Consider the following 15,580-nt stretch of genomic DNA (forward strand, 5'->3'; position numbering starts at 1 on the left):
TTGTGAGGTAATCCTAATTGGGGACTAAAATTGTGTTTCCTCTTCAGTAGTTTTAGCAGCTCTGCTTAGACCACCAACTAAGGACAATGTTTATTAGCAGCTCTGCTTGTGTCTTTTGTGATCTTTGTAATCAGATAGGGGCCTTAGGTTTAATTTAGGACACCCATTTAGGTCACATTTGCACTAAGGTAAGTGCTGGAATATCAGGGAAGACACGCAGTCAGAGCTTCCTGAATTTTAATTCTGGACTCAACATTGAATTCTCTTCTCCCTTGGTTTAGCTATGTAGCCTGAATTGACCAGACCATGCAGGAGACACCTCACAAAGATTTTGGGAATCCAAACTAGTTCATATTTTTACATCTTGAAGATAGAAAACCCTAAGTGGTTTTATTACAGTTATGCTTCGTGAGGCAGAAATACAGGTCCCTTTACTAGTACGCACTCATTAGACCTCTCATTTCTGGGAAGCAGAGTTGCATTTCCCAATACTGTCTTGGGAGCACTGCGTAAGAAATTGACGATGTACTGTGTCACCTCCTGACCTTAGAAAATGCACTTGATAAAAGCATCTCATTACAAATGTACCATTTTGGCATGCAGCAAGTCTGGGGAATAGAAGAACTTACAGAAGAACTGTAATTCCAAAACACAATCTAAATAAAAAGCAGGAACCTGATAAACTAATGGGTGATCTTATGCCTAGGAAGAATGGCTAGAAATGCTGTCTTGTTAATAAACTGTTAGTCTAAGAATTAATCAAATAGGCAATATGTTCTTTTTCTTTAAGTCCTCTTTTTCCTCCATTCTCGAGAAAAACTGAGCTCTTGCAACAATGATTAATCACATCCAATTTCATGGTTATGTCCCTTTATTTCTCCATTCTTATGTTTCTACAACATTTTTAATTTAGTTCAGAAACTGCATCTGGAGAAACAAACATCTCTGAGATCACAGATTAGTTTAAACTTTGCTTCCCAGTGGAGATTTGCAGGTAGGAGCTGTGATTCCATTCCAAAATCTAATTAAAAAGCAGGTACATAGGAAAGTAGCGGACATTCTTACTCATAGGAAGAATGTCTGGAAGCTCTGCTTTGTTAGTGAACTGTTAGACTAGGAATCAAATACACAAACAATATGTATGGGTTTTTTAGGGTTTCTTTCTTCTCTTTTCACAAGGCAGAACTCAACTGCTATATTGTTCCACACTTACCAGGCTTACTGGAAATCTCAGTTTCTCCTTAATTTCCAGAACAGCCACCCCAATGATTTTGCAGAGTCAGGTGGTATACAGTAGATGACAGGAAAATAGGATCAGCTAAAAAGGTTTCCTGGGATTTTCATTTAGGAATGAAATCTGTAGGACGCTTCATCTCTGTAGTTTTATGGACTGTTAAATTGCATCTGTGATATATTACCATTGGCAGCACTTTTCTGATGACTTGTTGGGCTCTACTAATTATATGAAAAAGACATACATTTTTGTTAGGTAAAATCAACTCACTAACTTTGAGAAAGAGATCACTTGAGGATCCACCTGCTCTAGATTTGGCACTAGGTTTAGAAATATTTGTCTTAGTGAATAAGATGCCAATTGTCCTCATGTTAAAATATATCCATTCCCAGTGGCACTTGGAAAATTAGAGCAGACATGTTTGAATAAGGTACAGAAAGTGGAGCAATATAAATAAAGTAAATGTATTGGATACAGTACCAGTGTAAAGTTGTCTTGATCTCCATTTCTTGGGTTTTAAAATTGATGACAGTATTTCCAGAAGCTGAAGTCCATCTTGCCAATATTGTGCTCACTTTGCCCACTTAGAGGTAATTGATTTATAATTGTTTTTACAAATGAAAATACTTTCTTGTGGGAGGACACAAATGCACAAAAGAACTTTTAACTGTGTTCATGCTGCCTTGAAAATATGCCAAAAATCAGATGTGTAATTAGGGATTCTGTTAAAAGTCTAATTGCTGCACCTGTGAACATTTTTTGACACATAGCTTTTTAAGTCCTTGCTTTTCTTCTCATGTTTCTCATTTTCTTGGCCGAGAATTAAGTTCCTTTTCAAAGGAAATTGTCAAATATCTTTGTGGGTTGTATTTTGCTCTTTGTCTAAGTCCAATACAAAAAGGCAGTTCCCTCTGCTTTTGTTGTTGAGTGAAATACTCTAAAGCATAATATTAGACCCTGTTTTATTTAACAGCTGATTACTCATAGCAAAGCTCTTTAAGATTCTTCAGGATTAAAGATGTTACAACAGGTTATGCCGGTATTCTTATAATGTAGGTTTGTTCTTCCAATGCTAAAAGTGATGTACAGGCCACTTTGTTTTGCATCACCTGGATTCAAATATTGGTCGAGCTCTAACAAAACTGATGATAATCTATTTTAGTTAGATGGAGCAAAGCGAAGAGCAAAGAAGTCATTATCACCAGATGATGTAACAGGATTTTTTTGGTGTGGATTTTAAAGTAGTGGGAATCAAATTAATATCAGGTAATTTTATGAGTGGGTCTGGATTGATTTATCAAACAATTGGTTCTTTCTACTTTTGATAGGTGCCTCCTGTGGAAATCACAGGATTCATCTGTTGGTTCTTTCAGGCTACAGCTGACTTCAACAGAATCTGAACATACTGGAAATAGATATCTGCTCTGCAAACAGAATCAAGCAAGAAATGTATCTCAAAATAACAGACTACAGAAGATCTGTCTAGGCAGCCATTTACCAAGCCTAGGACTTTCCCACAATTCTCTTATACCATATGACACAAGAAAAGATATTTATTCATTGTGTAAGTTGCCAGGGGCATAAGAAGGAAATCATCAAGGTGGAAACATGCATTCACCATATCTGCTCTTAGTCACAAGTGAAAGGAGGATATCAATACTTTTTAAAGTTAACACATTAATTTACTAAAATAAACTTGGAAACTGATGCAAGGGGTCAACCAAAGCAGTAAAAGGCCTTCCTGGCTTGCAGGCTTCTACTTCCCATGTCCTTTCCCTAATTCTTGTTTGAGTACTGTGATATTCCTCCAGAAAAGCAGTCAAGTGTGTACGTAAGTCCATCCATATCCAGAAGGTGTAAACAGGTGCTTCATGCACCGTCTTAATTGCTTAATCGAGCTCCCTATGTGAGGCACAACCATACAAACAGGAACCAGATGGAAGATATTTTTATCAGACAGACCATAGGATTAAAGAAGCATGGCCATTGAACATTGCTGTCCTTTAAAAACCCAGTATCAGGGTATGACTGCATCCATGCAGCATCCCCACAGTGTGATAATTCAGGCAGCAACTGTCGTAAACTCAGACTCAATTTACCTCTTTATTTTCGAATATCAACAACTTGTGTGAGCTTGCTTGATGGACATAAACATTATTATGATTTTAGGAGAGTTTACATCAAAGAAAGTTGAAACAGTTATTCAAGTTTGGAATCAGTAATTACAGAAAATGCAGGAATAGCCAGTTCTTTTTAGACTCATTAGTTTTGTGGGTGATTTTAGCATTGAAATACTGTGAATTGGTGTAGCGTCACTCTCATAGGAGACCAGTGCAGTATTCTTATTATTTTCAAGTGGCAGGAAAAAGTCTGAGTCTATTTGAGCTATGTTTTCTATGCTGTTTGTAAAGTATGTCATAGCAACAGAGATTTTAATCTGTTTTCCTTAGTTTTATATCATAAAGCGCTTAAAATTGTGTACTAGGCTAGTGCTCCTGTGGGTTCTACATCAAATCCAAAATAATTGTGGTTTTGCAGTCTTTTCCACTATAGGCTTCTAGTACTAGTTGTCTGATTATGCTGTGATCAATGCTTTTACTCCACACATTTTAAAAGGAGCAAAATCCAGTGTTCGGGGCATTGACAAACATTTTATCTGCAGGTTTGGTGGCAAAATTAACAGCAATGAAATAGTTAAGAATCTTGGTATTTAGGCAGTCAGAATTGGCTTTTTAGTTAACACCCGAATAAGACAGAGGGTGTAAGTTCACTGTTCTCCTAGTCTCATTGTTTCTTCCCAGTGGCTGCAGACTCAGCAAGACAAATGTGCTTTAGTTTATATTGTCAAGGCTATCTTTGCAAGCAGATGGGCTGGAAATCTAATTAAAAAAACCAAAAGCTTTGATTCTGGCAAAAAATAGCAAAATCTGTGGGACGACCCTAAATCCTCTGAATTAAATGGATGTTCTATGTCAGTGCAGTTCTATTGTCCCACTTTATAAATAAAATATGAAGGGCTCTACTTTCACATAAACCCATAAATGTGCTCATTTATGAGTTTAATAAAGCATGTGTATTCAGTACAATTAGATAAGCATATGTATAGAGCAATAAATGCTGCCTATATAAAATCAGCACACGTGTAACAGAGAATATAGCCCAGCATGGATAAATAAGCACATGCTTAGACTATTAAGTGATCTCTCTTAAGCGTTTGTGAATTAACCATGAAGTGGCCATGACTATTTGCAATTTGTAATTCTGCAGTTATGTGTCCTACCTGTGTCTGAAAATGTGGCAAATACAAAACATTCATTGGAAGAATCTGTTAGCCTCAAGAAAGGAAAGTATGCTAACACCCATGTTACAGATGAAAAAAAAACAAGGTAGAGTTGAGCTATAACACAGAAACACAAGAAGGAGGCGAGCAACCCAACTAGGATGGCCTGACTCTCAGACATCCCCTGGGCTGCAGTGCTCCAGACAGACGTAAAAAAATGAATAAATTGTAAAGCTATAATTGAAAGGAAAATACTTACATTTATTTGTGTTATGTCAGTGTCAGGGAGTTACACTTAGTAGCCTTTTCTTATGTTGGGTGATGTGTCCAATGTGAGGCTAGAGGTTTGCAGAGTGACTGTGAAATGCTTTCTGTTGTTTCTCACCAGTTGTTGTCCAAGGGAGTGACTGTGGTGATTCAACTTGCTATGGAAACCCACTGCATTAGCCCAATTTCTGCACAGGATGTTATATTGCATTAGTTTAACTCACAGGTAGGAAACTCATTAGTCTGGTGGAGTAGATGTGGCCTGTGACATATCTTTGATGTGCCTCTTCCACATCAAATGAGCCACTCAATATTAAGCCAAATATCCTTAGGTGCAGTGCTCCATGAATCCGTCTTGTGATTTTTATTACCATGGGCTGGCTGATATCTACAATAAATTATGAGAGTTTTCTGACTAGCAGATTTCTATCGTTCCTCTCCTGGCATACGTTAATTTGTCAATATAATTTTCAGATCGGGCAGCAGGAAAGCACCACCTGGGGTATGCAGTTCCTGAGATGAATAGGATGATACACATTCACATGTGGCACTTGTAAATGGACTTGCCTGTGAAATTTTATTGTCCTTTTGATAGAGAAGCAATATAACTAATAGGGGAAAGGAAGCCGGCAGTTGAAACCAGGTAATTACTTTTCAGAGCGTGTATCTGAACCTGCTTTAGTCGATGAAAGAGTTACTCTGGGTTTTTCCAATTAGTGATGACTGATGGGAAGAGGTACTGATGGAGAACTGAAATTATGATGGAAATTCAGGATCATAAGGGGAGCAACCTTAAAACTGTGTTGGCATCATGCCAATATGTGAGTTCCCATCAGGGTGGGAAAATGCCTTAGCATGGTGGACTGTAAAACTGAGGAGATCGCACACAGGCATCTAAGGAATTCAATCTCCTACAAAGGTGAGAGCATCTGAATCTGGAGAAATACCTCAAGTGCTCTTGGGAAGACAGGCAGGGTGTTAGCTCGGAGACTCAGTCGAGGTCTGCCCAGTTATTGCCAGATTTTGGTTCCATTATTCGACTGTTGGATTCATCTTTGCTCTTCAGGAGCTATTTGGATCCAGCATTGTCCTTCTGGGGGCCAATGGTATCTTTTGGGTCTTCTGTTCCCTTTGAAATACTGAGTTATTGGCTTGTTTGTGCTTAGTCGGCATCAGTGATTTTGATCTATCACACATTTATGTCTCTATAGAAATAATAAGGGGTATTCCACATCAAGTAGCTTCATTGGCAAGCCTTAATCCCCCTTGCTAGACAGAGAGCGACTGGCCTTCCTAGGAGACAGATTCAGAAAGAATCGGACATGAGCTAGATGTTTTGAAGCTGGATTGTGAATAGCACATCACTGCACACTGTCTCTTGAGGACTCAGTAAAAAAGACTTTTTCTCCTCTGAATGCCATCGTAGTAGTTATTTGAAAGAGTAAGTAAAGTCTGCTGTGTAAAGGAATACACAAAAATTGATTTTACAAGTGTATCTTATAACATAGGCTGATTCTGTAGCTTCAGATCAAGCCCTTCTGGATGTAATACCACAGGCAGTCTTCACCCAGTCTGGTATGGCAGGAAGTACCTATCTGATAAGTGAACTATTTTCGGTAAATCATTGTGCCTACAAAGACTTGCTTTGTTTGTATATGGGTGGAGCTCAAAAAAAAAAAAAAAGATCACCACTGATTTATTCGTCATGTTCAGTCCTCAGTATCCAATCTAGGGAAAATGGAGATATCAGCCTTGAAATCATACATTCTAAAGAGAACTCAAATTCTCATGTAGTGTCTTAGCGAAACAGACTCACTGCACGTACCGCAATGTGTTGCTAGGATGTAGCACTCAACCTTTCCTCCTAACAGATGCACTTGGATCCAGTGTGTTCACTTAAATAAGATGAGTATGTGGACTCCGTCCAAAATCTTGTAAGCCTCAAAGAATGGTTATATCACTTCTGCTTAGGAGATAAAAAGTACAAAGCGAATTTTATGCTGAACTCCACACTGCAAATGAGCAGAAGATAAATTACTTAGTTGTGGAAGAATCTGCTATTTTGAAATGTGGATTTTTAAATGAGGAAAAATCTAAAGATTTAAAAATTTTTTACCAAAATACTTCTAAAATATTATATTGATCAAAATATTTTGTTTTGATAAAATTCAGTTTTGGTTGTTTTTTTATGTTGTCTGATCAAGAAAAAGACACAAGATTTTTAAAAAGACATTTCATCTGAAAAGGCCTAAACAGAATATTTTGCTGTTATAAGAGCCTTTTTTCACGTTTTTTAAATCACACTTTCAATGAGAACCTGCACTCATCATGAAACATCTTATATTGAATAAATGTGTAATTTCTCTTCTCTCCTTTGGTCCTTATTTTAATTATGGCTCTTCTGTACATGGATGTACGTTCCTCTCCTGTATTGCCAGGAGCAGCATATGAGAACTGATGAGTGCTTACTGCGAGAAATGTCAGTACTACTTAGAAATAGTGATTTTAGCATCTTTGAAGAATATTTTTTCCTATCCTCATCTGTGAGCCCAGTTGAGCCCTGGATCAAGTGTGCTAGTCCCAGAGTGGTTATACCTGCTTACATCAGGACTGAATTTGGCATGGTGTCTGCCTCTGGACGTATATTGGATTTCAACAGGTGCTGCTGTCTGTTGTCAAAACCTACATTAATCATGCTTTACATGAGCTGAACATGTTTTTAGGCTTATTTATGCTATAAAAGGTCTTTCCACTATGGGTAGCTCTGCCTCCCACAGCGCATTTCAGCAAAATGTATGTATTTGCAATCTGGAGACTCTATTCTGGGGTGACTGTGTTTTACTGTGATGACTGGAATTCCTGGAGCCCTTCACCACGCTCCATTCACTCACTTGTTAAGTCACTGATGCCTGGAACTGATAAATCAGGATCCCAGGTCTGAGAGCCCCAGGCAGTCATTGCCCAGATGAAGTATCCTTTTCCTTATGTGAAAATCTGGCAGCGTTGACTGTAGACTAAACTTTATAGCAACTGCATGTGAAATGGACTTCATGGACTCCTTGCTTCAACTACACAAACTGCTTAAAGTGCAGGAAAAAAGATATATTCATTTTTTAAATCTTACTAGTTTAGCTGTGCTATATATATTTATTTTTTACCTGGAATCCAATGAATTTGAATCTCCAAATGTTATCACAATAGCCTCTGCCCATCGAAACCTTTTCAAGACTGGTGTATTTATACTTCAACACAGCTCTAATATTTATTTTTTTCCAGCAAATGGCAATAACATGTAATTTTCATTTAGTAAAGCATTTTTGTTTTGTTTCTGCTAAATCATCTCAAATACAAGACTTTAAATGCTCAAGAGCTAGTTGAATGGTACTTGCTGTTCAAATATTTCTTTGTTGTAGTAACAAATTTTTAAATGTAGCCCTGCTTCAACAAAAACAAAGCCCTGATTAATTTCATATTTATCTCAGCAGCTGTTTCAAGGAAGACCTGCCAGATATCGATCCAAAGATAGTAGATGTGCAACAACAAAAGGGGAACAGGGTAAATGGGTTTACGTGAAGGCATGATTTACCAGCAGAAGCATAACAGGAATGTGAAAAATTATAATATTCGTCCTCCAGATTTGGCTTTAACAGCTGCAATCATGCATTTTTGGACACAGCTGTGTTTTATATCTTTGCTATTTGAATGAAGACAGGAAGCTCCTCAAATAGTGTTTATTTGCTCAATTAAATCGGAGGACGAATGCCTGCAGAGCTCTGGGTCCCAGTTCTGGTCTGAGGTGTAATGATGTAGATCAGGATTTTCACCTGGGTAGAAGATAGCACAACACAACCCTGCTGTATCCTGACAGAGATACCATATGGGACCTGCACCCCCCACAGCAGCTCCCAGGAGCTCACAGGATCATAATTGCATATTGGGAAAAGGTTTTCTTACACCTAGCTGGTGTCTGAGTTCTTCCTAGCTTACATCATTTTACAACAGAATTGCTTTGACTTCAGAGACATTTTTCTTAGAAGTAAAAATCAAATACCAAAATAAGTCACTTGCTTGAGAATAGCAGGAGCACCCGTTCTGGCACCGGTTAGCTTCTACCAAAATATTTGGGGTTTTTTTTCTGTCTTTCTGTTCCCTCCAGTTAACATGGGGCCAGAGGCAGGGGTTGAATGTGGACATTGTGCAGCCCATACATCTGCATTCTTGTGCCATTTGCAATCACACCTCATGTCCCCTAAGAGCGATGGCTGGAAACCAGAGACAGGAGGTTTGTTTCTGACCAGACCTCACTGGCTCCAAGTCTTTTTACATCATGTCACTGAAATATCTCTAGATTGCTGCTTTATGTCCAGCTCCAGCCAGTCTGAAACTGGCTTCGATTTCTTTCTTTCTTTCTTTCTTTCTTTCTTTCTTTCTTTCTTTCTTTCTTTCTTTCTTTCTTTCTTTCTTTCTTTCTTTCTTTCTTTCTTTTTTTAAAAAAAAAGTGAGAATGAGTGATTCCTTTTCAGTGCTGAAAGAGAAGAAACAAATTTAGATCACAGTGGGGAAGAAAGGATTAATTGGAAATGGAGGCTGGGTGACTGTTTCTTTTCTAATTACAAAAAAAGTATTTTGAAACGAAGTTAGAAAATGTAAGAAGGAAAATTTAGGATGAAGCCTGTCTAGTCATAGTCTTTTAGGTAGCTGAAGTTCGCTGGTGGGAGTTTTCTGTGAATTGTTATTCCAGAGTAATGGTGCTCTCGGGATGTGCATCACTAACTTCCTTCATGGTCCCTGAAGTACCGGCACCTAAGGGAGATATGAGCATTAGCAGTCACAGGTAACCTGGGATCTTTGAGAAGACAAACTGACTCATCAAGCCAAACAGCCACAGCCACTAGGGAGCGTGGGTGACAGCTCAGACTGACGGTGTGAAAGTTCAGGAACATAACTGTGATAATGAGCAAGGTACATTTTGCTGAGAAGTATTAAATGGAGTAAAATATTTTAATAAACAACACTGATTCAGGAGTGTTTGACAAACAGGTCTGCTAGAAAGGACTTTATCTGATCCTCTAAATGTATTGGAAAGTATATTATGAATATAGATGACTGACTATTTCTATAGACAAGGTAGTCTTCAAGCTCAGCATAGTAATGTAGAAGCACAGTACGAAAGCCAGTAAGTGAGGCTGATTATAAACCTCACCATCTAGCTTCATTTTCAAGCTGAGTAAACAAACCACAGACAAGATGAATAGAAAATTGCATTTGATCAAAAATAATAACACATAAGTTACTGAAGTGATCCTTGGCACATTTTGATACGGTAACTAGGCAGAGAAGTTAGTTTGGTCTCAGTGTGAAATGAGGCCTTTGGGATAACAGACTGTGCTTGCAGGTTTCACATACCCATTTTTCTCCTTTTCCTCTCCCTTTTCCACCCCCAGCTTGTGAATCAGTTGGCTGACTATAGCCACATTTGTCAAAGGAATGGTGATCTCAAAAATAATTAAGTTTCTGCAGATTTTGTACTTACAAATTGATGCTTGTAGAGCTACTTGTTATGCTGAGAGTGTCTCCTGACAAGGTTACACTGACCCTCCTTAAAGGAGATCTTGCTCTCACTGTTAACAAATCATATTTTGAATGAGATGCTGTACATGCCAGGTCTGTGCTTTTAGTGGTCCAACAGGCAGGCTAAATATGCTTCTTTGTCATTAACTCATTACTGCAAAATGGGAATGGAGGTATTATGTTATTTCAGCTAATCAAGTGGTGAAGCTTCTAAATGCTAGAAGCTTTGGCCAAACCATAAGGATTAAAAATACACATAATCAATGATAGGTATTTGAAAGATTAATCAGAAAGCATGAAGTCCTTAAACTCATTTGATACCTAACAAGCCATCTCTTGCCAAAGAAAATACAATTTAGAATGTACCTGAATTAAAGAGGAAATTTGAGAAAATAACCTTATTAAAGTACCTTAGAAACCAAAATAGAGGCATTTATTTTGATAAAATTATCACATCTGCTTCTGAGTTTCAAGTTTATGCTTAAAAAAAAAAAAAATCCAGATTGTAAGTATTGTTTTCACAAATATTCTAGGCTTTTTTATTAAACTTGTAAGCTGGTCTTTGTCTTTGCTTAAAAACAGTGTAGCAACTGAAATGACATATCAACCATCAAATATTTTGTGCTCACCGTTGCAAATCTAGTCCAGATGAGGACAGTCAAAAGGCTGATGGATTGTCCAAATACCTTGATCTGAGTGTTTTCTCCAGTTTCTGGTCAAATATCAATACCGGAAAAAATTAAGCACCACAATCAACATTAATTGCCATCCTAAAATGCTTACTTGTGCATAATAGATATGTGGATTGATGTAATGTCTTGGGAACCAGGGATAAGGCATGTCTTGCTCGGACAGTGTGGAGGAAGCTTGATTGCTTCTGATGCTTTTCCCGATCAATTGCTAAACTGGGAGGGCTTTGAGTTGTTGCTTTTAAACAATAAATTTAATAAGCATACCTAGACTATTCAAAAGGAACCTAGGGTCATTTCCTCAATACATGTTGAGGTAACTGAAGAAAAATTACCAACTGTAAAAGATGACAAATGTTCACAGGTTGCTCTGACTCACTAGAGTTTATTGATGCTTCATTATGTCTACGTAAGGCCAACTTTTTTAGGACCCTATCAATAGCTGTAAATATTTGGATATTGCAACTTGCATTTTGACCTTTTTTGGGTTTTTTTTAAACTAAATTGCCTATGAGGTGTCCCCACATTTATGTAAGGCTCTTTTACTTTCACATCCGTGTTCAGTTGTGGTTTTGCAGACTGTTACTACTCATTATTTTTAATTCTTTGGATTTGCATCTATAGTGTCCTGAAGAGTAATTTTTTTAGATTCATCCTAGACAGCTGAAAACTGTAGTATGAGTACAAGTACCTGGAGACTTCCTTACACAAACACAGCATGGCAGATGGTCCCTGCCCTGAAGAGCTTACAATCTAAATAATTTTCTTATCTCCCTCTTCTTTCTGTGAGGTATTAGTACCTGATTAGTATCCAGCTGCCTGCTTGTATCGTGTAAGTGCTCTCAAAGGCACCCCTCTCCACAGCATGCTCAGCAACTGAAAGTAGAAATAATAAGCAGACAGCTTTCTGGCTTGCTACAGTTTAAACAGTGTTCAATAATAGTTTTTGACAAGCAGGTTCAGAAAGCAGGTGCTAATTTTCTGCAAAGTCAGAGAAGGATGTGTGGAATTATGACTGTGCCAGGGAGATCAAATTCTGTTGATGAGTCTACAGACCCACAGGTCTTGTTTCAGGTTAGTACCATTCATCTCATAAAAGCAAAAAAATTGCAAGCAGAGCCACTTCTGCAAGACTGTAAGGCTCTTAAAAAAGAGTTATATTTGCTCAAAATGATAAATACCATCCATTTGTACATTATCTGCACTATAATTGAAAAGGAGTACACATCTTTTCAATTATTTTATTTCAAACAGGAACTTACATGCCTACGTAAGCAGGGAAATCCTCTTTGTAATTAAAAGCATTGTATTGAGTTTTGTGTTATTAGTGAAATAGTTCTTACTTGTTTTGTTTTGAACCTAAGAAATCTATGATTGTACTTGAAAATGTACTAAGCTTGTTGAACATTTGGTCTAGTTACATGGAGACAAGAATCAGGAAGCATCTTGACCCCTACCCGTGGGCTGATGTCTCAGCCTGGCCTGCAAGGTCAGTGGCTGTTCTCCTGTGTCCACCAGAAAAAGCTGGGGAATTGTTGCCCTTTCTTCTTCCACTGAAAGCATACTATAAATTCTCCAAAAACCTGAAAGTAGGGATTTAGGGTGTTGTAGAGTGTTTTTTCACACACATACTCTTAGGCATGGTGTGTTGATGGGGACGGGCGGCAGTATTGTCTGCACCTCCAGCATCCAGAGAGGCTGTATTTGGTAAACACAGGATCCATCCCATAGTTACATCTCTTAATTCCCTGCCTGGGATATCTATCTTATTGCAGGCTGAACTACAGGTAATGGTGGTGTGTAATCGTGGGTGTCAAGATGATAGCACACTAGCTACCCGCTAAAGCTTGGGCCAGGGTCTGATTTTGGGTTTGTTTGGCTTTAAGACTTCAGTCCCTCAGGACATTCCTGTTTTGCTTACTGAAACAGGTTTTTCTGTTGTTCATCAATAAGTATTAAGTTAAGCTATTGTTTTAGATCAGATTTGGTAAGATGTCAGGTTGGGAGCGGCCATGGGGAGTTGGAATGAAGTTAATATTGGCTATGCCTTCCTGTGGTTGCAATGCAGGGGTGGGTATTTATTTATATCAGAAAAGTCAGATTGCACTTCCCTGTTACTGTGTCTGCTGTTGGGCCTCTCCATGTGTCCCTATGACTTCTGGATCTCTCCATCAAGCATTTGAAGAAAAGTCAGTCCTTGGAAAAGTCAGTTCAGTATAACAGGGATCAGTGACTTGGCAGAAGTCTCTGAAGACCCTATAAAGCTTTTCAAGGAAAAAAACCAAACCAAAACAAACACAAAAAACTCCCCAAAAAACACAAATCCCCTTCTATTCATCCCTTTCTGATTTGATTTTTTGTCTCAGCTCTCATTCCAAAGGGCAAGAGGCAGTAGCAACACCAACAAAGCTTCTTTTACAGCCTTTTTTGGCATTAGTTATGGAAGGATCAGATGTCTGACCTTCTGGCAGTAGGTAAAAGTAGAATAAAAAGATCTATATTCCTGACAGTGTTTAGAAGTGCCTGGTCTCCGTAGTTTTTCTTTGCACTGACTGTTGTATGCGATGTGCTCTAGATGTGCCAATAATGTTAAGGCAGAGGACCAAGTTTGTTGGCTTTGACTATTCCTTCCTGGCACTAAGTTGAGACTGTTCAAGTTAGCAAAATCTCTTAACATGGCAAAATCTGCTTTGCCATGAGGTGGTCCATCTGTGCACAAATATTTCTAGGTACTGTGAGGTCACCAAGGACTTTTATTTTTAAGTTATATATATAATCCAGCATTCTGCCTGTGAAGTATATCCCTGTCTTTGTTCCAGCCCAGAAACTTAGCTGTAAGCTGTATAGAGTTGTTTTCAGTGAGAGATGTAGGAGCTGGATCTTCTTAGCATATAGAGTATAGTGAAAATCATCCTGTGTGTTTGTGCACTGAGAGTATGTGTAAGGAGGCCAAACAGTCATAGAATTTCTGCATTATAACCATACTTAATAATATCTGTCCTCAGCATATTTCAGATTCATTCCAGTGATATCAACACTTGCTATTTTAAATTATCTTACATATGCCTTTTTATCCACAATATTGATCTTGTTTATGTTGATGGCCAGTTTGCAGAAAGGTGAAATGTAAAAGTCTTCATGTATTAAAGAGGATTTCTTGCTCTGTACGTCACTGTTGCATTCATTATAAAATATATGTTCATGTTCTGTCATGTTTCTCTTCTTTCTCAATTGTTTTTTTCTGTTTTCACCTTCCTTTCTTCCAACAGCTTCTCCTTTTGTGGAAAAGGCTGTGACCTTAATTCTACCTTAAAAAAAAAAAAATTAGATCACTGGTAGACCATTGATCATAATGGTAGACCATTCTGGCATTTTTAGTGCATCACCAATGAATTTTATTCATTTACCATACCAATGATATTACAAGGGATGGAGAATTTCACATTTGTGCAAGTACTTGAGGCCTAAAGCAGACACCGTAGCCCTCAAGACTTCAATGACATGCGTGGCAAATATATTAACCAGTCAGTCAGAGGAGTAGACACTTCCTAAATCTCATCAAGTGTTGGATGTTGCAGATTGAGAACAACACTTTTGAGCCATACTGCTTCTTCTGAGGAGCAGTACTATGTCCCTGGAAAAACTATGCTGAAAGCTCCACAGGTTTGATTGAATCAACATGTACTTTTATTCTTCTTCTGAGGAAGAAGGGAAGATGTGTTTGCAAGCTAATGCTCTGGTGCCTTTGAGCCCCATGCATTGCCAATGACCAGGCCAGATGACTTGAACTGTTGAGAAGGGAGGAGCTCATGCTGGCAGAAAAGTATGACTGCAGATTGAAAAAAATCCTGTAACATTTGGAAGATCAATCAGAAGGGGAAAGGGCCTCAATTTTAGCAGTGCACATGCTGAGTCACAAGGACCTTCCTTTCAGGGAATGATTGCCAGACACTTTCCTGAAAATTACACTTTTAAAAAAGCCCTTAAAGGGTCCTATAAAAATGGAGGCACCCAAATTTACAAGTGGCCAGCAATTTTAAGGCACAAGACCCTGCTATGTTGGCTTTGGCTGTGTATTGAATTAAATATGTTGAAAGCAGAATCAGTTGTATGTACACATAAATAGCTTCTATACAGATATATTTGATTCTGGTTTCAATTGTGTGGAAGTATGTATGTTTCCAGTGAAAATTTGAATTACATGTATTTGGTAAATTGCAGATTAAACTGTAATATATACACTTGAATTTAATGTAAATTAAATTATGGTAAAATTAATATAGCCTTTCATATAGTCTTTATGTTGTATTATCTTTTGCCTTTTATTTTGAAGTATATCATTCCTTGCTTTGCTCTGAAGCACTGAACACCAGCAACAAAAGTTACGTCTCAGTGTGACTGTCCACAATATTAATTATCTTGATATGCCTTTATTCCTACAGTGAAGATGTTTGTAAACGAGGATTCACTGTCATTATTGATATGCGGGGATCCAAATGGGATTTGATCAAGCCTCTCCTAAAGACCCTTCAAGAAGCC

General features: G+C 38.0%; 1 protein-coding gene across 1 annotated transcript in view; it reads left to right on the forward strand.

Annotated features, from left to right (window-relative positions):
- Positions 1-15,580, forward strand: part of LOC104532856 (kalirin-like) — a gene marked incomplete at its 3' end in the record, with an annotated part of 249,515 nt that overhangs the window by 25,208 nt on the left and 208,727 nt on the right. Inside the window, 1 exon segment of the mRNA XM_029087516.1 lies at positions 15,484-15,578. Coding sequence (XP_028943349.1) covers positions 15,484-15,578 — 95 coding nt within the window.

This window comes from Antrostomus carolinensis, unplaced genomic scaffold, assembly GCF_000700745.2.
Source record: "Antrostomus carolinensis isolate BGI_N321 unplaced genomic scaffold, ASM70074v2 scaffold1801, whole genome shotgun sequence".
Taxonomy (NCBI): domain Eukaryota; kingdom Metazoa; phylum Chordata; class Aves; order Caprimulgiformes; family Caprimulgidae; genus Antrostomus; species Antrostomus carolinensis.